Below are 19547 nucleotides of genomic sequence, written 5' to 3' on the forward strand. Positions count from 1 at the left end.
GCAAGGAAAGAACAAGAACTACCTTAGAAATATAACCAACTATAAAAAAATTCATATTTAATTATGTCCCCAAGTCTTGCATATATTATTCAGTTTATAGACAAAGGACAAAGTTATTCTCTAAATAAATAAATAAACAATATCCCTAATCAGAAATTATATCAACATTTACTCTGAAAAACAAAATATGAACTTTTACCTGGTTATTTTGAAAAATTGAGCTCTGTTCTTAAAATCTGGGCATCATCTGGGTGGCATAAAAACTTTTTGATCAATTAAATGAAAATAAATCTGATATTAAGTAACATATGGGTGTGGGGTAATCTGCATTTTGATCAGTTGCAGAATGATGGAAAGGTTAACTGTGGGATTAATTCCAGACAGGACATCTGGGCAATACATTTGAATTTTTAGGTCTGCATCTAGAACTTGCACAGATTTCATGTGGCTTGTTTGATGTACCCACAATAAAGTGCTCATTTAGAAACCTGCATCACAATTCACAAATGAGGGACTTCAAATTAAATTATTAACAATTCATGCCCACATAGCAACCAAATGATCTTTAGATACCTACAGTGGTAAATATCAAATATATAAAAGAAGAAGCCCATGAAGAATAATTTCTGTAGGACATAGATAAAATGAAAAGAACTCTTGGGAGTAACACAGTGGAGTAAAGATCAGCATAACAACATCAAAAATCATTTTGTCTTGGTAAACATAAAGAGACCCAGCACTGACACACTCCAAAGGGTGTTTTCAGAGCTTTGTTCTCTAATTCCTGTAACAATCAGTGACAACCTGAGCACAAGTGAAGTACAGCACTGGGTGTTGAGCAGAATTCAGTGATGAGCTGAAACTTTTCTGTTCCCTTTCTTTTAGTGAAAATATAAACTACACAAAGAAAGAGTATGATAGTTCAATTTAAAGTGGTTGAAATATTTTACTTAAAATAATTACCAAACTTTATTAACAGTATATTCTCAGTGACTCCTGCAATTTCTCATTAAGTTTACTCAACCAAATTGACTAGGAGATTATTTCTTTCTTTCTGCGGAGTCACAAAAAACTCCTTGAAATGGCATGAGCAGAATAATTAATAAATTTTAATAATGGAATGCATTGTAGTAGGAAAAGATCATTATAGCACATTGTCACCCACTGCATCCCAGCTCTCCACTGTTTTGTTACTTTCATTTCTTACCTCTTTGTTGGCTCTGTCTGCTTGAACTAATGTTCCATTCAGGCACGGCTCTACATAGTGGAGTTCTTCATTATACTACAGAGGGAAATACAAAGTACGATGAAAAATTTAATTAAAAGCTTGGAAGATACAAGTCAATTTAATGACTTAGAACTACAGTGAATGAAATATGCACAGAAAGCAAGAACAAAAGGATTTTGTTCATTTTAAAAAACTGGCTGAGGTATTTCTTTTCCTTTTACATGATTCTTAATTTTCAGAGGTTTATACTTCCAAAGGAGCATTGAATGGAAGCCAAAACTCAGGTGGACTTAAGGGTACTATATACACTAGTTGGCAAAAATATCCCTCAAATTGAAATCTGGATAAAATTAAGAGATCATGTTTGATACATCACAAACTGAGCTCATAATTAACTCATAATTCTTTTTTAGATATAAGAAAATCCTGAAAAATATTTATGGCACTGTCTAACATTTTAAAAGGTTAATACTGGAATAGCTACACCAAAAAAAAATCTGTAAATTGAATCAATCCTATAAATGACTGACGATTTTCAAAATTTCAGTCAAGCAGAGATGTTTATTATACACAAAGTCATGAATATGTGACAGATCTTGAAGGAATTATCTGTTTTTCTCACAAGGAGTAGGGAAGCTACATAGCCTAGTCCTACATCCAGAAGCATCCCAAGCATGAAAAAAAATGAAAACTCATCTGCAGTCAGTAGAACTTGTAACAAATGATTAATTGAAATTTGAACTTGTTTCAATCTTTTAAACCTTTCAACACAGGTCAAATTAATAAAGCAGTATCCCCAACAAAAATTTTTCTAGATAGAGCCTTAACTGAATTCCTTCTTCTGCTAAATTCTTCTCTTTTAGAAGTAGATAAATTTGTAAGTTATCACAGATCAAACAATAAGGCCTTTGCATTTAGGCTTTAGGTGGTTTCATCCTTTTATAAAGGATTAAGTGAATCAGAACATCCACAGTAAGCAACACAAAAACAATCAGGGAAAACATTTCATTACATTAATGTGAGCATTTACTCCCTTCTTCCTCCACCTCAGTGGGAATAAAGAGAGCCCTCCGCTGACTGATTCCTAACAAAAAGCTGCTTGGGCAGGGGTCCCTGTCACTGTGAATTCTCACTGTCTCTCTCTGCCTGTAGCTCCAGATTTGCTCCATCCCTTCAGTTTAACACCCCTGCTCTGCGCAGCTCAGACCTGGAACCTGCTTCCCTTTGGACACCTGTCGTCACCATTCACTCCAGCAGTGCTCTGCTCACCACGTTCATCACCAGAAATTGCTCCTGCACAGGGAAGAATATTTAATGTGAACTGCATGGAGGCACTGTGCCAGGCTCTGTCCTCAGCTATGAGGGAATATAAACCCAGAGTGACTTGCTGCTGCTGGATATACAGATGATTTATATCAGCATCAGCATAGGAACTGGTTATACAGAAACAAGCAAAAATACTTTAATGACATATACACATAATTTCTGCAGCAGATTTGCATGCTTCCTAATTGTTTTTTTGCCATCAATGTTATTTCAATGTGTGAGAGTGTATGGACTTTGTGTTGTTCCATAGGTAATACAAAGTACAAGGCAAAGGCTTCCAGAACAGTTCAGGGTCACTGAGAGTGTCCCATGTGCATCTCAGCCTCATACCAGTTTATTGATCTGATAAATGATGTACTTTCCCTTGTAGTTTCTCTCTTCAGACTGCTTGCCAATCTATCTCCTGAGGGTCATTGCAAAATAATAATGCCAAATCTACAGGGCATCTCTTATTATAGTCCAAAGTTAAGACCATCCTCCATTCTATTGTAAAAAATAAGATACTGAAAATCTGTGACACTCTGGTGCCCCTACTCCCAAGCTTTTTTCTGATCATACACAGATTTTTCTCAATATGTTCTTTAATCAAGATACTTTCCAGTTCAGCCTGTTCTTAGTTTCATCTCTGTAGCTGTCATTGGAAACTACAAGAGCATTCATGTTTATCTTTATATTATACCAGGCACAGTGTCTGCAACTGGCCAACATTCCTGATCTGATTCACAACTGCTGAATTCCCCAGCAATGCCCAGTAAAGATGTCTTGTTAATTTACCTCAGGGAGAGCCTGCATTTGGCTTTTGAAGAGTTCTTGCATCATGGTGTTTTCTCACATTTCCTTGTTTTCCACATCCCAGTGCTCCATGCCCTGGCATGTGACATATTTGCACATGACAGCAATAGCTGGGACAGCTGATACCTGCACAATAGCCTGGAATAGCCTGGGTTTTGCCGAGGGAAGGGAGGTAAAAATTAATTACTTTCCTTTCTAAGCTCCTCTTCAAAAACCCTGGATTACTCTTGTAATTTAAACATGTAATTACACTGATATTTACTATTTTATTTATGTTGTTATAGTTATCTGTCTTACTGCTTCACATTATTTTGTCCCTCTTCTTATTTCTGTGCACAAAAGGCATAAAAATGTAAGCAGGCTAAAATGTGGACTAAGAGAAACCATATAGTTATTTAGAGAGCTGTGGGCCTACATTCTATAATAAGATACTATTCATATTCTAAAAATTATATATATATATATAGATATATAGATATATAGATATAGATATATATAGTTTTAGCACATCTACACAAATGGGATACATCTTCCTTAGCATTTTCCATGTTTCTTCTCTGTCACATTTAAACTGCCTGGCACAAGGTCCACAGAAATAAATTAAATTTCCATTTTGTTGTGCAAGAATACACAGATAAAAGATTCAAATTATATTAAAGTATATTCAGCTATGCAATTCAGCCCAGCCTAAGAAGCCAGTCCAGAAAAGGAACCAAAGGAATTGGTGTTTCCATAGTTTACTGTGCCAAACAAGTGGCACACAAGCACAGGCCACTGCTTGGAGACTTCATATGGAGGTGCATTTTTGCTGCCTCTCTTTGTCAGCCAGCTCACACATCAGAATCTGATTATTTAGGCAGGCTGAAAAGTAAATTTATCCATGGTCTCTTCTGTAGAAATAAAAAAAAAAAAGAGAGACTATTTATATTGGAAAATTCTAGATATTAATACTGGGAGCTATACTACTGTGCTTTGAATTAAAAACTACTTTTATTCTAATCAATTTTGCTAAAAGGGTGTGTCTAAAGCAGCAAAGTTAATTTAACATTCTTGGCTCAGTTAATATTTTGCTAATTCAGTGTAGAGTTTGTACAAAAGCATTTTTAAAATTTCAGCATTTGACAAAATTAGTACTCGTTTTATGATAATGTTGTTAATTTAATGCTTGACTTGGAATTATACTTCAAAGTGAATTGGAAAAACATGCCTTTTCTCTTGTTGCTGCAGATATCTCTGTTCATGCACCAGTGAACTGACCTTAAATTTTAACATAGGCAGCACAAAACCGCTCTCGTATTTCAATAATTTTTTCTGCAATTCAATCATCTAGTCCATCAATTTCAGATGGATATTGCAACAACCTACCCATGAAAGCTAAAATGATCTTTAACATTATCCTTTTCTCTTTATTTTCTGGAAAGACCTGCAGTGAATCCTGCTTTCTGATATATATATACATTTATATATATCTATACGTATGCAGAAATACATGCAAGTATTCATTCTGTTAATCACTGTGCTTAATAAAGCCATCCTGACAGTCATGGTCATTCACGTTCAAAGTTTTACTTCATCTAGTGAGTACAGACAGTTTGTCCAGATTTCCCACACTAATAAAGCTCTTATTCCACCTCAGATTTTGGGCTGGGGAGAGAGGGAGGTACTTGGGGATTTGTCTGAGACTTCCACATGCCCAGGATGTCACTGAGCACCAATTTGGAGTGGCCTCCCAGAGTGGTCAGTCTGAGCAAGGCTCAGCTGTGTGAAGGTTCAGTGTCCACCATCAGGGCACAGCAGATCCATTTCTGCACACACTGCACAGCTGGACAGCTCTGGGGACAGAGGGGATCTGCTGGTACAGAGGGGATTTCTTGGACTGACATATGTGTATCCTACCTTGAAATGAAACTGCTGTCACATCAGCAGGCTGTGCCTGAATTACAAAGAGCAAGATGCAATCTCACTCAAACATTTGTTGTAGATAAAAGCTGTATGGGATTTTCAGGGCTTTCACACCAAGCAGCCTCTTGTGTGGGCTTTGTTGTCTCGTGTTTTGATCGCTGGAACATCTCTGTTCTTGACAAATTTCATTTGCCCTGCTGGCACTTGGTCAAAGCAATGCCTCGGAAGCAATTTCTGCAGATAACATAAATCCCAGTGGCTGGCTCTGCTGTGTCCCCTCACTGTGTCTTTCACACGGCACATTTTGAAAGCAGTTCATGGTTCAGCCCCAGCCTACCTGTGCCATTCCTCATTTAAAGCCCACTCCCTTCGCCACAGCACAGGTCTCTCTTGCTAGTTCGTTCTATTTTCAAGCAATTTTTTTTTGGTTTTTTACACTGTTATTTATTTGCCTTCTGAGACAGCAAGAGGAAGCTGAGTCAGGGGAGGTTCAGATTATATTAGGAGAGGATTTTTCACCCAGAGGGTGGTTCAAGAGTGGAGAATAGGCTCCCTAGGGGAGTGGTCACAGCACCAAGTCTGGCAGAGTCCAAGGAATGTTTGGACAGTGCTCTCAGGCTCATGGTGGCATTCTTGGGGTGTCCTGTGCAGGGCCAGGAGTTGGACATGATGAGGCTGATGGGTCCCTTCTAACTCAGCATATTCTATCATTCCCTGACTTAGTATAAAGCAACTCCCTACAAACTCTTCCTGCAGAACCCCAAGGCAGCAGGACAGCTCTTTACCCCCTCACCACCACTCCTGTCATGCTCTCCTTGGTCTCCAACATTTCTGTGGTACCTCTGTCAATGCAATGAACATCTTTAAGTTCATATTTGCACATCAACATTCTAATGAAATTAAACAGCTGAGCTTGTTAGCATAAAAACACATTCTCCATTGCTGTTTCTACTTATTTAAACATACACACACATATCTGTCCTAAAAGAGGTTCTAGAGAAGACAGAACCTACAGGGGAATGAGTTACCTCAAACAAATGCTGTAATTAGCATAATAAATAGGCTTCTTGCTAGCAATTCAGAATTTCTGACACCAGCCAAGCACAGCAGGAGGGCTGCAGTGTGGGAGAGGGCCACAAAGTGCCCTGTGCCCTCACAGCCAGCCCCAGCTGTGCCTGGAGACACTGCAAGGAGCCCACATGGAGGCACAGCAGCCTGGGGGCTGCAAAGAGCCGTCAGCAGCTGGAAACATCTGGAAACACAGCTGGGAAAATGCCGTGGTGTCGGGGTGTGCTGCAGGACACCACAGACTGTGGGTGACCCACGGCTGGGTGAGGACACCCCTGAGGGAGCCGGGCTGAGGTGGGGACACCCCAGGGACAGGGGTGACCCAGCTGAAGGGACAGCAATGGGAGGGAAGGGACAGTGAGGAGGGGCAGGGAGAAGCTGCAGGGACAGAGCTGCTGCTGCTGCTGGAAATCAGCCCTTGGCTCAGCAGCCTCACAGCTCACCCTGAAGGGGAGAGGCTGCAGGGCAGCCAAGGTGCTGGGAATGGTCCCACAGAGGGGTTGGACACAATTTCAGCCTGGGATGCTGGGAGGAAAGGCTCAGGTGGCTGATTCGTTCCTTTTCTCAACACAGAGTCACTGTTGAGAAGCTTGGGTAATTTGACAATAAGTTATGTAAAAAATTCCGTGACTCTGTGGTGTTTTACACACTGCTCAGTTCATTTCCAAATGAACTTTAAATTGGAAAAAGTGATGATTAGCTTCTTCATACTTGCTTTTAAAAAGTTTTTACACAATATTTCCACTGTACTTCTTAGGCAAAATCATTAGTTTGGATTCAAGTTACACATGCTTTTACTTCTTTTTTAAATAGATGAGCCTTTTGATTTTCCCAAAGTAAAATTTTCACTAAAAAGCAACTTTTCTTTTTTCTTCCTACATAATTCACAGCGACTGTTACAACTACTGAGAAACACGGATCATACACCAAAAACTGGCTGGTCAGGCGTCTTAGTAATTACTCTAGTTGAAACACTCTTTTAACTTACAGAAATTATTTAGATTGCAGTTAATCACATTTTTTTAAAGGACAGTAAATCTTTTTTTTGATAAAGTATGTAATTATATCTTTATACAACATGAGTTTCTGCTAATTATGCAATTATCATGCGAAGAGATTAATATGACAGTCTGAACTGCTGGCTATGTGTTAAAAATACAGTATATGTACATATACTTCATGCACATGTACTTCATTTTCCGTACAATTTCAATGATTTACACTTGTGTCTCTGGGGTCATTTAATTTAGTACACAAAGGACTTGTGCAAGAAAACAAAAAGGCCAAAATCTTCCTTATATTTAAGAAGTTGAAGACATTTACAAATTGGAAAAAACCCTTTTTTTACAAAGTATTAGCAAGAGAATATCAGCAAAAGAAAATTTATGTAGGAAACAATTCCTTCTCCCTTCCCGCCCCTGCAAATCATAGTCCTGATGTCAGTTTTGGATTTGTTGAAGTCATCCTTACCCACAAGATTAATCCCATTACTCTTAAGTACAGTAAAATCAGCCTCTTGTCACAGCTTTGAGAATTGCACCTGTACCATGGAGAAATCACTTTTACACAGGAGGAGCTACTGAGGATCTGATTTCTTATTGCTGGTAAACACCAACAACTCCTCTACACAACTTACATTGACACACATTTCAGACCAGAACATGAACAGTGGGAGTTATGCTGGCATTTCATCATGCCATGCAAGCCTTAGAAAAAGCTAAAATCTGAATCTATTAATTCTTACATTTTATCCATTTTGCACCTTACTGCAGAAGCTGAGGGGAAAAAGCAGGGGGGAGGGCAGACACACCCTGAAGTTAAAAGTTAAGGTAATATACAAAGTTTAAACAAACTAAAAAAATAGATATAACTATTTGTTGCAACCCCAGACTGGAGACTACTTCTTTGAGGGGTTTCAGATTGCAAGTCACAGACAAACAGCCCAAATCTCTGACACTTAAAGAATCTCATACTGAAAAAACAAATGTTTCTGTCCAGCGGGTTCAGATGTCAGCCATCACCTGTCTGCAATATTTTTCAAGTGGCTTGAGCGAAGTAAAACATGACAGATGGCAAGAAATGATGGAAGAAAAAGAGTATAAAAAAATAAAAATCCTGAGACACTCACAGCAATTATATTGAAGAAGTCATCATCTCCAAGGGTATCCAAAATGGATGAAACTGTCTGTTTGGCAATAGTCAGGCGAAGCCCTTTCATACTGCCACTGACATCCACTAAAATTACCACATCTTTTGGAGAAGTTGCTGCCTGGATGTACCTGAGGTGAAAGACAAAACTTCTTTTAAATACTGAACTTTTTATCATTTCAAATTTCTTAAACACTGGCAGTCATCAATTGCCTACCACTTTCTGTTTCTGCAGTCAAATGCAATGACTCCATTCTCATCAGGTTCCCATTTAATTCCTGTTTAAAAAAAAAGAGATAAAATATTAAATTAAATTTTCACAGTACCTGTGGAAAATGTATCTGTGGTATTGGGGCTAAGTGGCAGTTAATGGAGTTTCATACTTTAATCTAACAGGCAGTGCCATCATAACATAGGAAATACTGTGGGGAAGAAAAGTTCCTAAAATTGGGCAACCAGAAATCATTTTTTTCCTCACTCCTTTTTAGCCTACTATATATTGAAATCTCTTCAGGTCTACAATGTTCATTGCACTATTTTCACAAAATTCTTGCCATTCTTGGTCTTTGGTGCTTGCAAGCTTTATCACATCTTGCCAAGTCCTTTCCAGACCTTGAGCACTTCTGACTCATGGCTGGCTCCAGGAGCTGCCCTTGCAGTACCTGCTTCACTCACAGGTCATACTCTGAATTGTCACTCGCATCACTATGAAGAGGTAACATCTCCCGATTTTGGGTCAGAAAAAATATGTAAAAAAATGTCAGGGGAACACTTCCTGCTTTTTACACTCATTTTCTAGCACAAAACAAGAATAAGGTCGTTGGTAATGGGGACTAATATTTGAAATATCATGGAGCTTGGGAACTGAAGTATAACCTAAAACTAACAGAGAAGTAGTAGCCGTTACTCTCAGCCACTTTCAGACATACAGGCTTATAGTGAACTTGCTTAAACTCAAGACTTAAACATGGGTTGCTAAGCCACATTAGCCAAAGGAACAATACCCACTATGAGCCTGATTCAAAGTTACAGAAGCTGAGAACCAGTTTATTTAACGTCATAGTTTGTTATAATGTGGTAAATTTTGTATAGGATTAAACATAAAACTTAATAATCAACAATATAGGTTTTAACCTATTTCTATAGAAATAATACAAGTGATGTGATTGCATTTTATTACAAGTGGTGTGAAAATAAAGTTTTAAACAAGTTTTTAAAACTCTTTAATGTAAATCTGCCTGGTTAAGTGGAAGTTTAAAAATAAAACAAATAATGATGAAGTCTTACTGTGTGCATTGATAGAGCACAGAATTCAAGCTTAGCACTATATGAAGCTCTAATCCTTTTGCTCTCCTTCTCACAGCCTGTTTAGAAGTTATTTTTCACATCTGTATGTTCTATCTGAAACGAAATTTTTATGAGTACATGAGTTATCATGAGGATTTCACCTCCTAATAGAAATTGGTAGGAAAAAACCAACATTTTCAAAATGTTGATTGGAAATCTCCCTGAGAACTAGATGAAGTAAAATCAAACCTGCAAGTATCTGTGGCAGTCAGAATTTGTGACGATAGCTCAATGCAGCCATGGAATTCTTTATTGTATTTTAAGGACTTCTCTTCTTCCTACCTGGATATTGCCTGAAAAATCCTTTTGCACTTCCAAAGTACTGCCAGATGAGAGAAGGGTCGCGATCAAAGTTATCAACAAACACCTTATTTAAAGATTCTGACCAATAAACTCCATTTACAATGGCTGGATCTGGAAAAAAAAAATAAAGAACACACACAATGAAAAGTGATTTTTTGATAAGTAGAATCCCATAAACTCTACCATCTTCAGCTTATTCCATACCCAAAAGTCTACTGATTGAAAACTGTTGCAAAATGGTTTTCGTTTCCTTTGTCAAATAAGTGATCCAAAATAAATAATTCACTTAAAGAACAGGACAGAGAAACTTGGTACTATTTTTTAGATTAGTTAAAATTGCCTATTAGAGCATCTATCTTGAACCACCACCTTGCTTGTTGTGGAGAACATAAATAACTCCATCTAATTTAGATTATTTATTCAATGTACCTTCCCTAAATGCATGGAATATCTCATGGCAACACTTTACTTTTTTAAACATTAAATTTGGTAATGTTTGAAAGTTTTCATGTTGGAACAGAAAGTGAAATACCTTTTATTTTGCCCTTGAATATGCATAAAAACACATCTCATTACAAATACCACTAGTTGTTATTTGGAAAACACCGAACCCACATTCCACAACAATTACCCAATTAGTTTTTATTTCCATAGAAAGAGAACTACAAAGCAAATCCTTGATGCTGAAGCTGTTCTGTTTAAGACATCCCCATCCATCAATCCTTAAGACCCCAGGCTGCTCAAGTGTGTCTTGAAGCTGCAGATTTGCTTCAATAGTGGGAAATGAGAAATCAATGAACCTGTCTTAGAAAGTTACTGGATTTCAAACTGTGAATTTTGAAAGGTGAGAAACAATTAAGATACAGGATATTCCCAGTTCAATCTTATGTGAAGTCAGCAGAATAGAAAGGAAAAAAGCAGAACTGAAATCACAGATGCATTATTTAATTTTCAAAAGTGTGCATACATGAATACGCAGTAACATTTGCTCAAGTATTTGAAATAAAGCAGCCATTAGCTTGCAAAATAATGTCACTGTACTGATTTCAGAAGACTGCTTCAAATGTGATTTTAATGGAGTGGAAAAAAGGCAAATTGTTATCTTCCCCTGCATTCATCAAGAAAAAACAGCAGAAAAATAGAAATGTCTCAGCCACACAACTTTGCATGTTGCTGTCACCTAAGTATTTAAGTTTATATGGAAGAAGTGCTGAAAAAGCAAGGTCAACAAAACAGATCTTATTTTTAAAACTCATGGAGTGCAGTTACTTGTTTCTCTAGAAGACGACATATGCACTTAAAATCTGCCACACCAGACACATGTCAAGCAAACTGATGTCACTGGTCTAAGGGCACTAACTTCAGTCCTGCCTAGCTGGCAAAACCTTCATTGTCCAGTGGTTTCCCAATCTGTACTTACCCCAATAATAAACTGTGACCAAAACATCACAAATCAGCTCTCAAGACTGAGATCTATCATTGGTTTGCAAAATATGCTTCTATTTCAGCGTCCCAATATCAGCCCATTGTTCAGCATTTAGACATTACCTGAGATGTGAAGCACTAAATGACAATTCTATTCTTCAGCCCACAGGAATTTCCCAGTACCAGTTCAAACACTGATATTCTGATTAAGCTCCTATACTTCATGTATAATGGAGTATCCAAATCACTAAAAATTGCAGTGGCACTGTTGACTCAGCATCACAATCCTGACATAAGGCAGTAAGTTTAATTTATCTTTGAAAAGAGTGACCAAGGTCACTGGGTTGGGTTTGGGTTTTGTTCTTTTACTTTTCCTGGTGCTTCTAGAAAGGTCTATTTAGAGGAAAATAGAAAGCAGCATTTCTCAAGCCTCCAGAGGGCTACAGGCTCTTTATATGCCCTGCAGTCATCAGGATTAGTGAAAAGCCAAACAAATCAAACAGAATAATTCTAAATTAATTAATATTTAAAATAACCTGCAGTGTTTCTTAGAAACTTATGTTTGGATGTCATTCCAAGACCACTCATTGTGCCTTGGTATTTTACAGTTTTATCAATTCATTGGATGTCTCCTATCCTGGATTCCTCAGGGCTTAAGTTTTCATGTCCTTTCCTAATGAATCAGAGCTCTAATGCCACTCATGAGCAGAACCCTCCTCCTACCAACCCAATGGCAATTTTCCTTGAATTCTATATGCACTCCAGTTCCATAAGGTTTTAGCACAGATTAAGTCATTCACCTCTTAGGTTCTGAACCAAAGTATTTCCAGTAGCATATAAAAAAATGTGTTTGTATATACAAAATACAGATATCAATCACTTTTTAAAAATCATATTGAAATATCCATGGATATTTTAGATTACTTTGTTTAGACCATCTGTGAAGAGCCACTTAACATGTTTATATATCTATATTACAGATTAGAGAACTCCATGGAAATAAAAATCAGGAAATTTTCCCTGAACGTGTCTGGTGGAGTCCATATTCTGCATTAGGCTGACAACACTCATCATCCAACTCCTGAACATTAATCCAGTGACTCTGAAACTAATAGACTTATTTTTTTTTAGCTGAAAGGAGCATAAAGCAGGCATTTTAAATAAGAGGGCACAATTAAAGTGTGACCTATGCTCACTGTATTCCTTCAAAATGAAAGCTGGTGATAATTCCCTGCCTTCCCACACCCTGCATGTCTGTTATGATGGCTGTTCTTCTTACAATATATCAAGTTACATTTTAGGCACCAACCACTTCAATAAAAGAAGCAAAGAGGGATATAATCTTTTTTTTCTTGTAATACAAGGAAAAGTGGTGTAGGGACAAATGTAGGCACAGAACAAAGCAGCAGACCTGGAAGCCATGAGTGTCTGCTGGCTGCTGCACCTTCAGCCAGAGGGATTTCACTCTGGATCTCTTTGTTCTGAACTTTATAACTCTGCTACATGGAGGCATCTCTGTCCTCATGCACCATCCCAAATACAGCTGCATTTCTGACCATATGTCACACTAAATCGTCATCTAATAACCTGTATGTTAAACTTGTTCTGGGCAATTTCCAATTTTAGTAATTACACCAAACTGTCTAAATTCCCTCAGTACTTTGTTCAGAAACAGTATTCTTAAGTTTTTCAATTACTGGTGAGCATCATCTGCATCCCCCAGATAGTTAAATGTCAATGGTAGTAAATTAATCTGTGAGAATCTTCAGAAATTTGGTGAGGAATAAAAAGAAAAGATAAATCTTAATATAAATGCAAAATCATCACTGCGATGTTATGGGGCTCAAAGATAATAAATGGAAATAGCTTTCACCACAGTTCTTGAAATATGATTTCTGCTTTTGCTTCCTGGCAGATAAAATATTCCCTTTCCCTTGTCTTTTAGATGAGCTGGCTTGCAATTATATGGGATTTTGCTCCACCATTGTTTGTGTAGATGTTACCTGTTTTTACTGACATTTAACATAAATCCAACCTCCAGGAAAATAAGTACAGTGATAGGAAACTGAAATGAGATTGCCAAAGAACAGTACAAATGCATGTAGCAATTAAGGGGCTGTCACAGATCCTGCTGGCCTGAAAAGGACTGAACAAAGGCAAGGAAGGGGCACAGGCTAAAAGATGTGCAATAGCCAAAGGTAATGACTTTTTTTAATGTCCCCAGAATCCAGAGTATGCGAAGTCTATAGAACAAAACTAATACCTACACAACCCATTCTGCATTCAATTGTTGCAGCATGCAGAAAATAAGGGAAACCACTGAGGAACTCAGTAACTATGAAGAAAGTTCTCTTTCTTGCCATATTCTGCTTTATTCTCAAGAAAAGTTTCTAATGAACCTTAGACTTTTCTCTCTATTCTATTCTTCTTGTGATATAATCATTACTTTTTTCTGGAAAGCTGTCAAAGATGCTGGCATTGGAAATGATCTTTCCTCCTGTAGTATCTGACTGCCTCAGCAGCAGCCCTAAACTGCAGAGCAGCTCCATCCTGCCACAGACCAATGCAAGCACAGCCTAAGGGCCCAAGCTCTGCAAAAGGAATGCAAAATCCTGCACATTTCTGGCTCAGAGATAACAACAATATTAGCTTAGTTTTTATGACATTGACAACATATTTAGTCTGGTCATATTTTAAAGAATAACAAAATCACATACTTTGCTGGGACATATACCAACAATCTAATAATTACACTACTCAACACTAATATGAATGCTTTTCAGGGTGGTCCAGCAGACTCAAGAGCTGGGGCTGGATGCCAGTTTTGGCAACTGCCTTCACTTTTTTCTCTCTCTTCCCCTCTCTCTGACTCCAGGGTAATGTGGATGCATCAGCTCACAGATCAAAGCATCTGGCCATCTGTAGACATAAAAGAAGGTGTTTGTCCATTTTGCTTCATGTGCTAGGAACTGTTCACCAATGTCAGAAATCACATTTCCCCCCTTGCAGGAATATGGGATGCTAAAGGCTTCCAGTACGTGCCTGCATAAAGGCAAAGGAGTAAGCATTTAGTGCCTTCATCTTCCAACATTGCCCTGATAACTTCACCCTCCTCCTTTGAAGTGGCAACAGAAGAACTGGAGTATGGCCAGATGTATTTATTTTTATGCTGAGTTTCATGAGTGCATTTAGGTGATGTTTTGTATTGCTTTATGGTGTGGAGGGGATAGTGTTCTTTTTTTGTTTGAGGGGGGAGATTTTTATTTATTTTTTTTTTAATTAATGAGACAGACTGAGATTTAACTTTAGCTCATTTGAAAGTCAGAATTACAGCTGCAAACTCCTCACTAACAGCATTCTGGGATGCAGATTCATTTCTGTCTCCTAAGGGCTTGCCTTCTCATGAGTTATAGAAAATGTCCTGCAGCAAATCAGTGGAGATTTGAGCCCACTTCACCCATTTGATGCTGGCTTGGCTGGACTTTGCTTAACTTCTCAGATGTAACAGCTAAAAGCAATCAGTGTGGGGACTGAACAGTGGGCAGGTTAGAGCAAAGCTCTGGAAACAGCATATAGGAACCAGCTATGAAAACTGAATATTAACTTCTGTTTTAAATAAAAGGAGAAACTCAGAGCAGAAGTCAAGAGCATCCCAGGACAAAAAAGAAAGATTCTGCTTTACTAGAGCTGCTGTCCCAGGAGCCAGGTATATGGGGCAGTTAGACTTGCCTCTAACATGCTCCTAACAGATGGGATTGCCCACCCAGCAATTGCTTTGAGCTGAGAGCTAATGCCAAAAGCCAGTCATCCTGATAAATTAATTCATGATACTGCAGATAGGGTATTTCTGTATTTTCAGTGAAACATACTCCTTTCCACGCTTTTGCATGATACAAATTAAGGACTGTGAAAAATTAAAAGATAGTAAGAAAATACAACATCACAGAACTATAAGATGCCATGATGTAAAGAGAAAGGGTGAACAACATGGAAAACCACTGATATAAATGGTTTTCCGAGTGGAAAAGAAAAAACAAATTTTGAGAACTCAGGGATCAAGCAAATTGAGCAGAGGCCTTATATCCATTGCAAATCGAACAGAGGCCTTATATCCATTGCATTTTCATCACAAAATTAGTCATGAATACTGCAAAGAAAAAGAGCCAGTTCTAGCACACAGCAAGCAAAAATTTCTGCACAGTCTGATGGAAGAGTGGCTATCAGCAGCCAGGAAATTCAAACCTCTGGTAAGTGGCAGACCAGGAAAAGTGTCACAACAAGCAATAGGAGAAGCCAGTGGAACACACTGCAAAGCAGGGGAAAAGAAAGCAAATGTGACTGCTGCTGAATCCAGCCAACTCTACTGTAAAATATTTAACGCACAACCTACAAAAGGAACAATTTTATTCAGAGCTATTGTCAAAGTGATGAATGACAAAGGCAAGGCATAGCTTTGGAAATAAAAGTTGTCCTTACGGAAATTTCTTGGGGACAGATCCATCCTCCAGTCTTTAGAAAAGCCATTTGAAGCACAAGACCATGCAAACCTGTTAACTAGCATTTCACAAAAACTATTCCATTCCTATTGCACAGATATTCAGAGACACAGAGTTCCAGGAGCAGGCTGACTTCATGGCACAGCACAGTGCAACTGGGACCAACAAATAATGCTTTGAAGGAGGTTCCAAAGTCATCCTCTGTTTATCAACACATCATGCTTCTTGCCTCAGCAAATGGAGACATGAAAACCTTTAGAGAGAAATGTTTTACCAGGTAGAATGCATCCCAGTTGCAGTGGGCTATAACAAATTAAACTTCTACTGCTCCATTCCTGGGATCATCAACAGAGTACGAATATGCAATTATTGGATGTAACAGCACACTTATCTACTACCATGGCAAATCACCACCTCTTATCCTCTCAAATCAACAGGCCCTTACTTCTTTTGTGCTTTTATAATCCTTGCCCCAAAGACTGCTTGCACAATTTGAGTAAAATGGAAGCGCCTGTGTAGCACCTCCTTGCCCTCAAGACTGTCTGCACAATTTGAGTAAAATGGAAGCTTTACTCATACAAGATATGAAAATGTTCAGCTGGTTATAAAGCCTCTGAAGATAGTAATAAAAACACTGAGCAGATGTACAAATGTATCTTGGGATGAGTACATTACAAAATCCATTATGTATTCTTAAACACTATTTACTCCTTCAGGAATGTGCCAAATAAAAGCTGCGAGACACCTAAATAAACAAAGTATAGTGTAAAAATGTCTCTGTACGTTTCTAGCCAAACAATATTTTGAAACAGTTTATATTCTAGCCAAGCATTCTAATGCTTAACCAGAAGAGCAAGCCGCCTTCTTCTTCACACAACACATACCCTGGAAAAATCAAAGGGCCTGTGTAATGCAGCAGCGTGGAGAAGCAGATTGTTACAGTGTTCTAAAACAGTAGACAAAATTAATATGGATATTTAGATAAACTATTATTATTCCTTGTCAAATGTCAATCTTGTTCCCTACATATAAAGTTACAGTTTTTACTTTGCCAGACAACCATTTAATTAATGCATATTCACTCCTAAAGTTTTCAAAAACCCAGAATTGTCACTTTCTTGTCCTTAAAAGCAGCAAGGAAGTAGGGGTGGCATCATGATTGACAGAGGCACGTCAGGTCAAAAATCCTCTTAATATTGTACCTGAGATGGTGTTCAGTGACAAACATTCACTGCTCACATTTGTCAAAAGGCAAAGCCCAGCTCAGAGTAACTAAGCAACAGCTGCTGGATCAGGGGAGGCAGAGAGCAGGGCTTTCTAGAGGAAATACTTCACGTTTCCACGTCGCCTGGATCTGACATCTGGTTGCCATGGTGATGAGGATGTGTTAGAAACACACAGATTAGATCCACAGCCAGAGACAGACTAGAACACAGCAAAGATAAAGCATGGTACACATCTTGCATGGCCATGCCAACGTTTCCAAAAGGCTTGCTGTTAAAGACAGAGGTTTGAGAGAAAGAAAAAAAAATCTGTGAAGCTAAAGCCCTTTTCAAGAACAAAGCAGCAGCCTGAGTAAATTCTGGGAATCGTATTTGAGGCAGAATTTAAGCAAAACCAGATGGAAGCAGCAGAGAAGTCTGTACATCTCTGTACAACAGGCAAGAAGAGTTAAAACAAAGAAATATGGGAAGATAGGACATTTTCTGCAACCTTGATTAAATCTGTTGGACAAAGAAAGCTCCTTTTAAATTAAACAATGTCCAGTGTTAGGAAGACAGTGAAAACACTGTCCTAGAGACCTTAAAAAGTGAAGACAAACAATCCAGGGGAAGGATTTCAAAACATAAATGTAGTGGTCCAGGACAGTATGTGACCATGAGTATTTAAATAACAGCTCCAGGATGTTGAATGCTCAGAAGCAAGGTCCATAAAATCATATACAACAGTGACAGAAAAGATTGTATTTCTTAATTTCACACCTTACAGGAAAATGGTTTTGCATATGTGCTAGCTGCAGATTATAATCTTTCTGCATCACTTGAGAAATGATTTTTTTTGGGTCTAATATTCTAGAAAATAGGTAATCTCAATTTTGGCAGCCAGTTGGAAGGCATTGATAGGAAAGTATGACTGAATGATATTCATAGCTCTTTTTAAGTATCAAATTGAAAAAACCTTACTTAATCAAAAAATGGTTGTGGTTCATCAAATTTCAATATCTTTTAGAGAAGGCACTATTACATGCAGCAGATTTTTTTTCCTATGCAAGCAAAACTTTTGATTAGAGTCTGCACTTATTGACTTGTAGAGCATAAACTCATTTTTAACATGCAGTGAGCATCATGCAATGGAAATGCCATTTGACACAGGTAATATTCTTTACCAGTCTCTAAATTGTTCAAGCAAAACTTAAATAATATTTGTGAAGTCTAAGGCAAAGATCTCCTTTTGCAATGTTTTCAGCAATCAAGAAGTAAATAAGGTAAGCAGAAAAACACGGGCTACACCTGATGTCTTTTCTATGAGGTCAGAATTATTCACAGTTGTCTTCTATTCATATTGTTTGTAAGTAATTTTAAAAATATTGGTGATTATAAAGGTAGAAAGAGGCAAAGGATGGAAACAATTGGAAGAAAACATCTTGCAATAGAATAAGAGATAAAGGTTTTAAATTAAAAGATGGTAGGTTCAGAGTAGATATAAGGAAGAAATTGTTTATTATGAAGTTGTGAGGCACTGGAACAGGTCACTGAGAGTTGGTTGCTGTCCCCACCCTGGAACCACTCCAGGTCAGGCTCTGAGCACCACAATCAAAGTGAAGAAGTCCCTGCTCTTTGCAGGGGAATTAGAGTAGATGACCCTGAAAGATCTCTTCCAACCCAATCTACTCCACAGTCAATCCACAAAACAATAAAAGAGCACACAAATAACTGATTGCCAACTTTCCACAGCAGTAACAACAATAATCCTAACTGAAAGCTTTAAACAAAGGTTTAAGTCACATGATAAAATCTATACTTTCAGCAGCCAGTGAAATGATAGATGGCAGAGACAAAGGGAGGCACAAAAGACAGTGCACATGTGCTGCAAAGAATCATGTCATGAACAAAGCTGAAAGACAAAGACATACAGCCTCTTTGTGCAAAATAATGTTGCAACCTTGTAAAAAAAACCAAAACATGGAAACAAGTTGAATTGTGAAAATGTGAGCAATGATTAGAATTAAATTTAAATCCCTAGGAAAATATTTATAGTCATTTTGTCCTCAAAACAAGTGAAGTCCAAATATACCTTAAGAGCTGTAAGATACTTTTAAATCACTTATTTTTATAAATCCATTCTCATACAGAGTGATCATGGTTACAGAGTCAAAATGGTTGTCAATATTTGAATGTATTCCAAATGCACTGACATGGAATTAGCATTAGCATAGTATTAATTGAAGGAAAAACAAATTTAGACTATTATTAATGAAGACTTCTTTATCTTTTTACTTATTATTGAACTTT

The 19547-nt window shown here is 37.8% G+C and overlaps 1 protein-coding gene across 1 annotated transcript in view; it reads right to left on the reverse strand.

The window, feature by feature from the left end:
* CACNA2D3 (calcium voltage-gated channel auxiliary subunit alpha2delta 3) overlaps positions 1-19547 on the reverse strand; it is a 383943-nt gene that overhangs the window by 203622 nt on the left and 160774 nt on the right. The window contains exons 6-9 of the mRNA XM_054281044.1: positions 10094-10225; positions 8682-8742; positions 8445-8595; positions 1208-1282 (exon numbers count right to left, since the gene is read on the reverse strand). Coding sequence (XP_054137019.1) covers positions 1208-1282; positions 8445-8595; positions 8682-8742; positions 10094-10225 — 419 coding nt within the window. The remainder of the gene's footprint in view (positions 1-1207; positions 1283-8444; positions 8596-8681; positions 8743-10093; positions 10226-19547) is intronic.

This window comes from Melozone crissalis, unplaced genomic scaffold, assembly GCF_028551555.1.
Source record: "Melozone crissalis strain CALT ecotype California unplaced genomic scaffold, PUWL_Pcris_2 ptg000029l_1, whole genome shotgun sequence".
Classification (NCBI taxonomy): domain Eukaryota; kingdom Metazoa; phylum Chordata; class Aves; order Passeriformes; family Passerellidae; genus Melozone; species Melozone crissalis.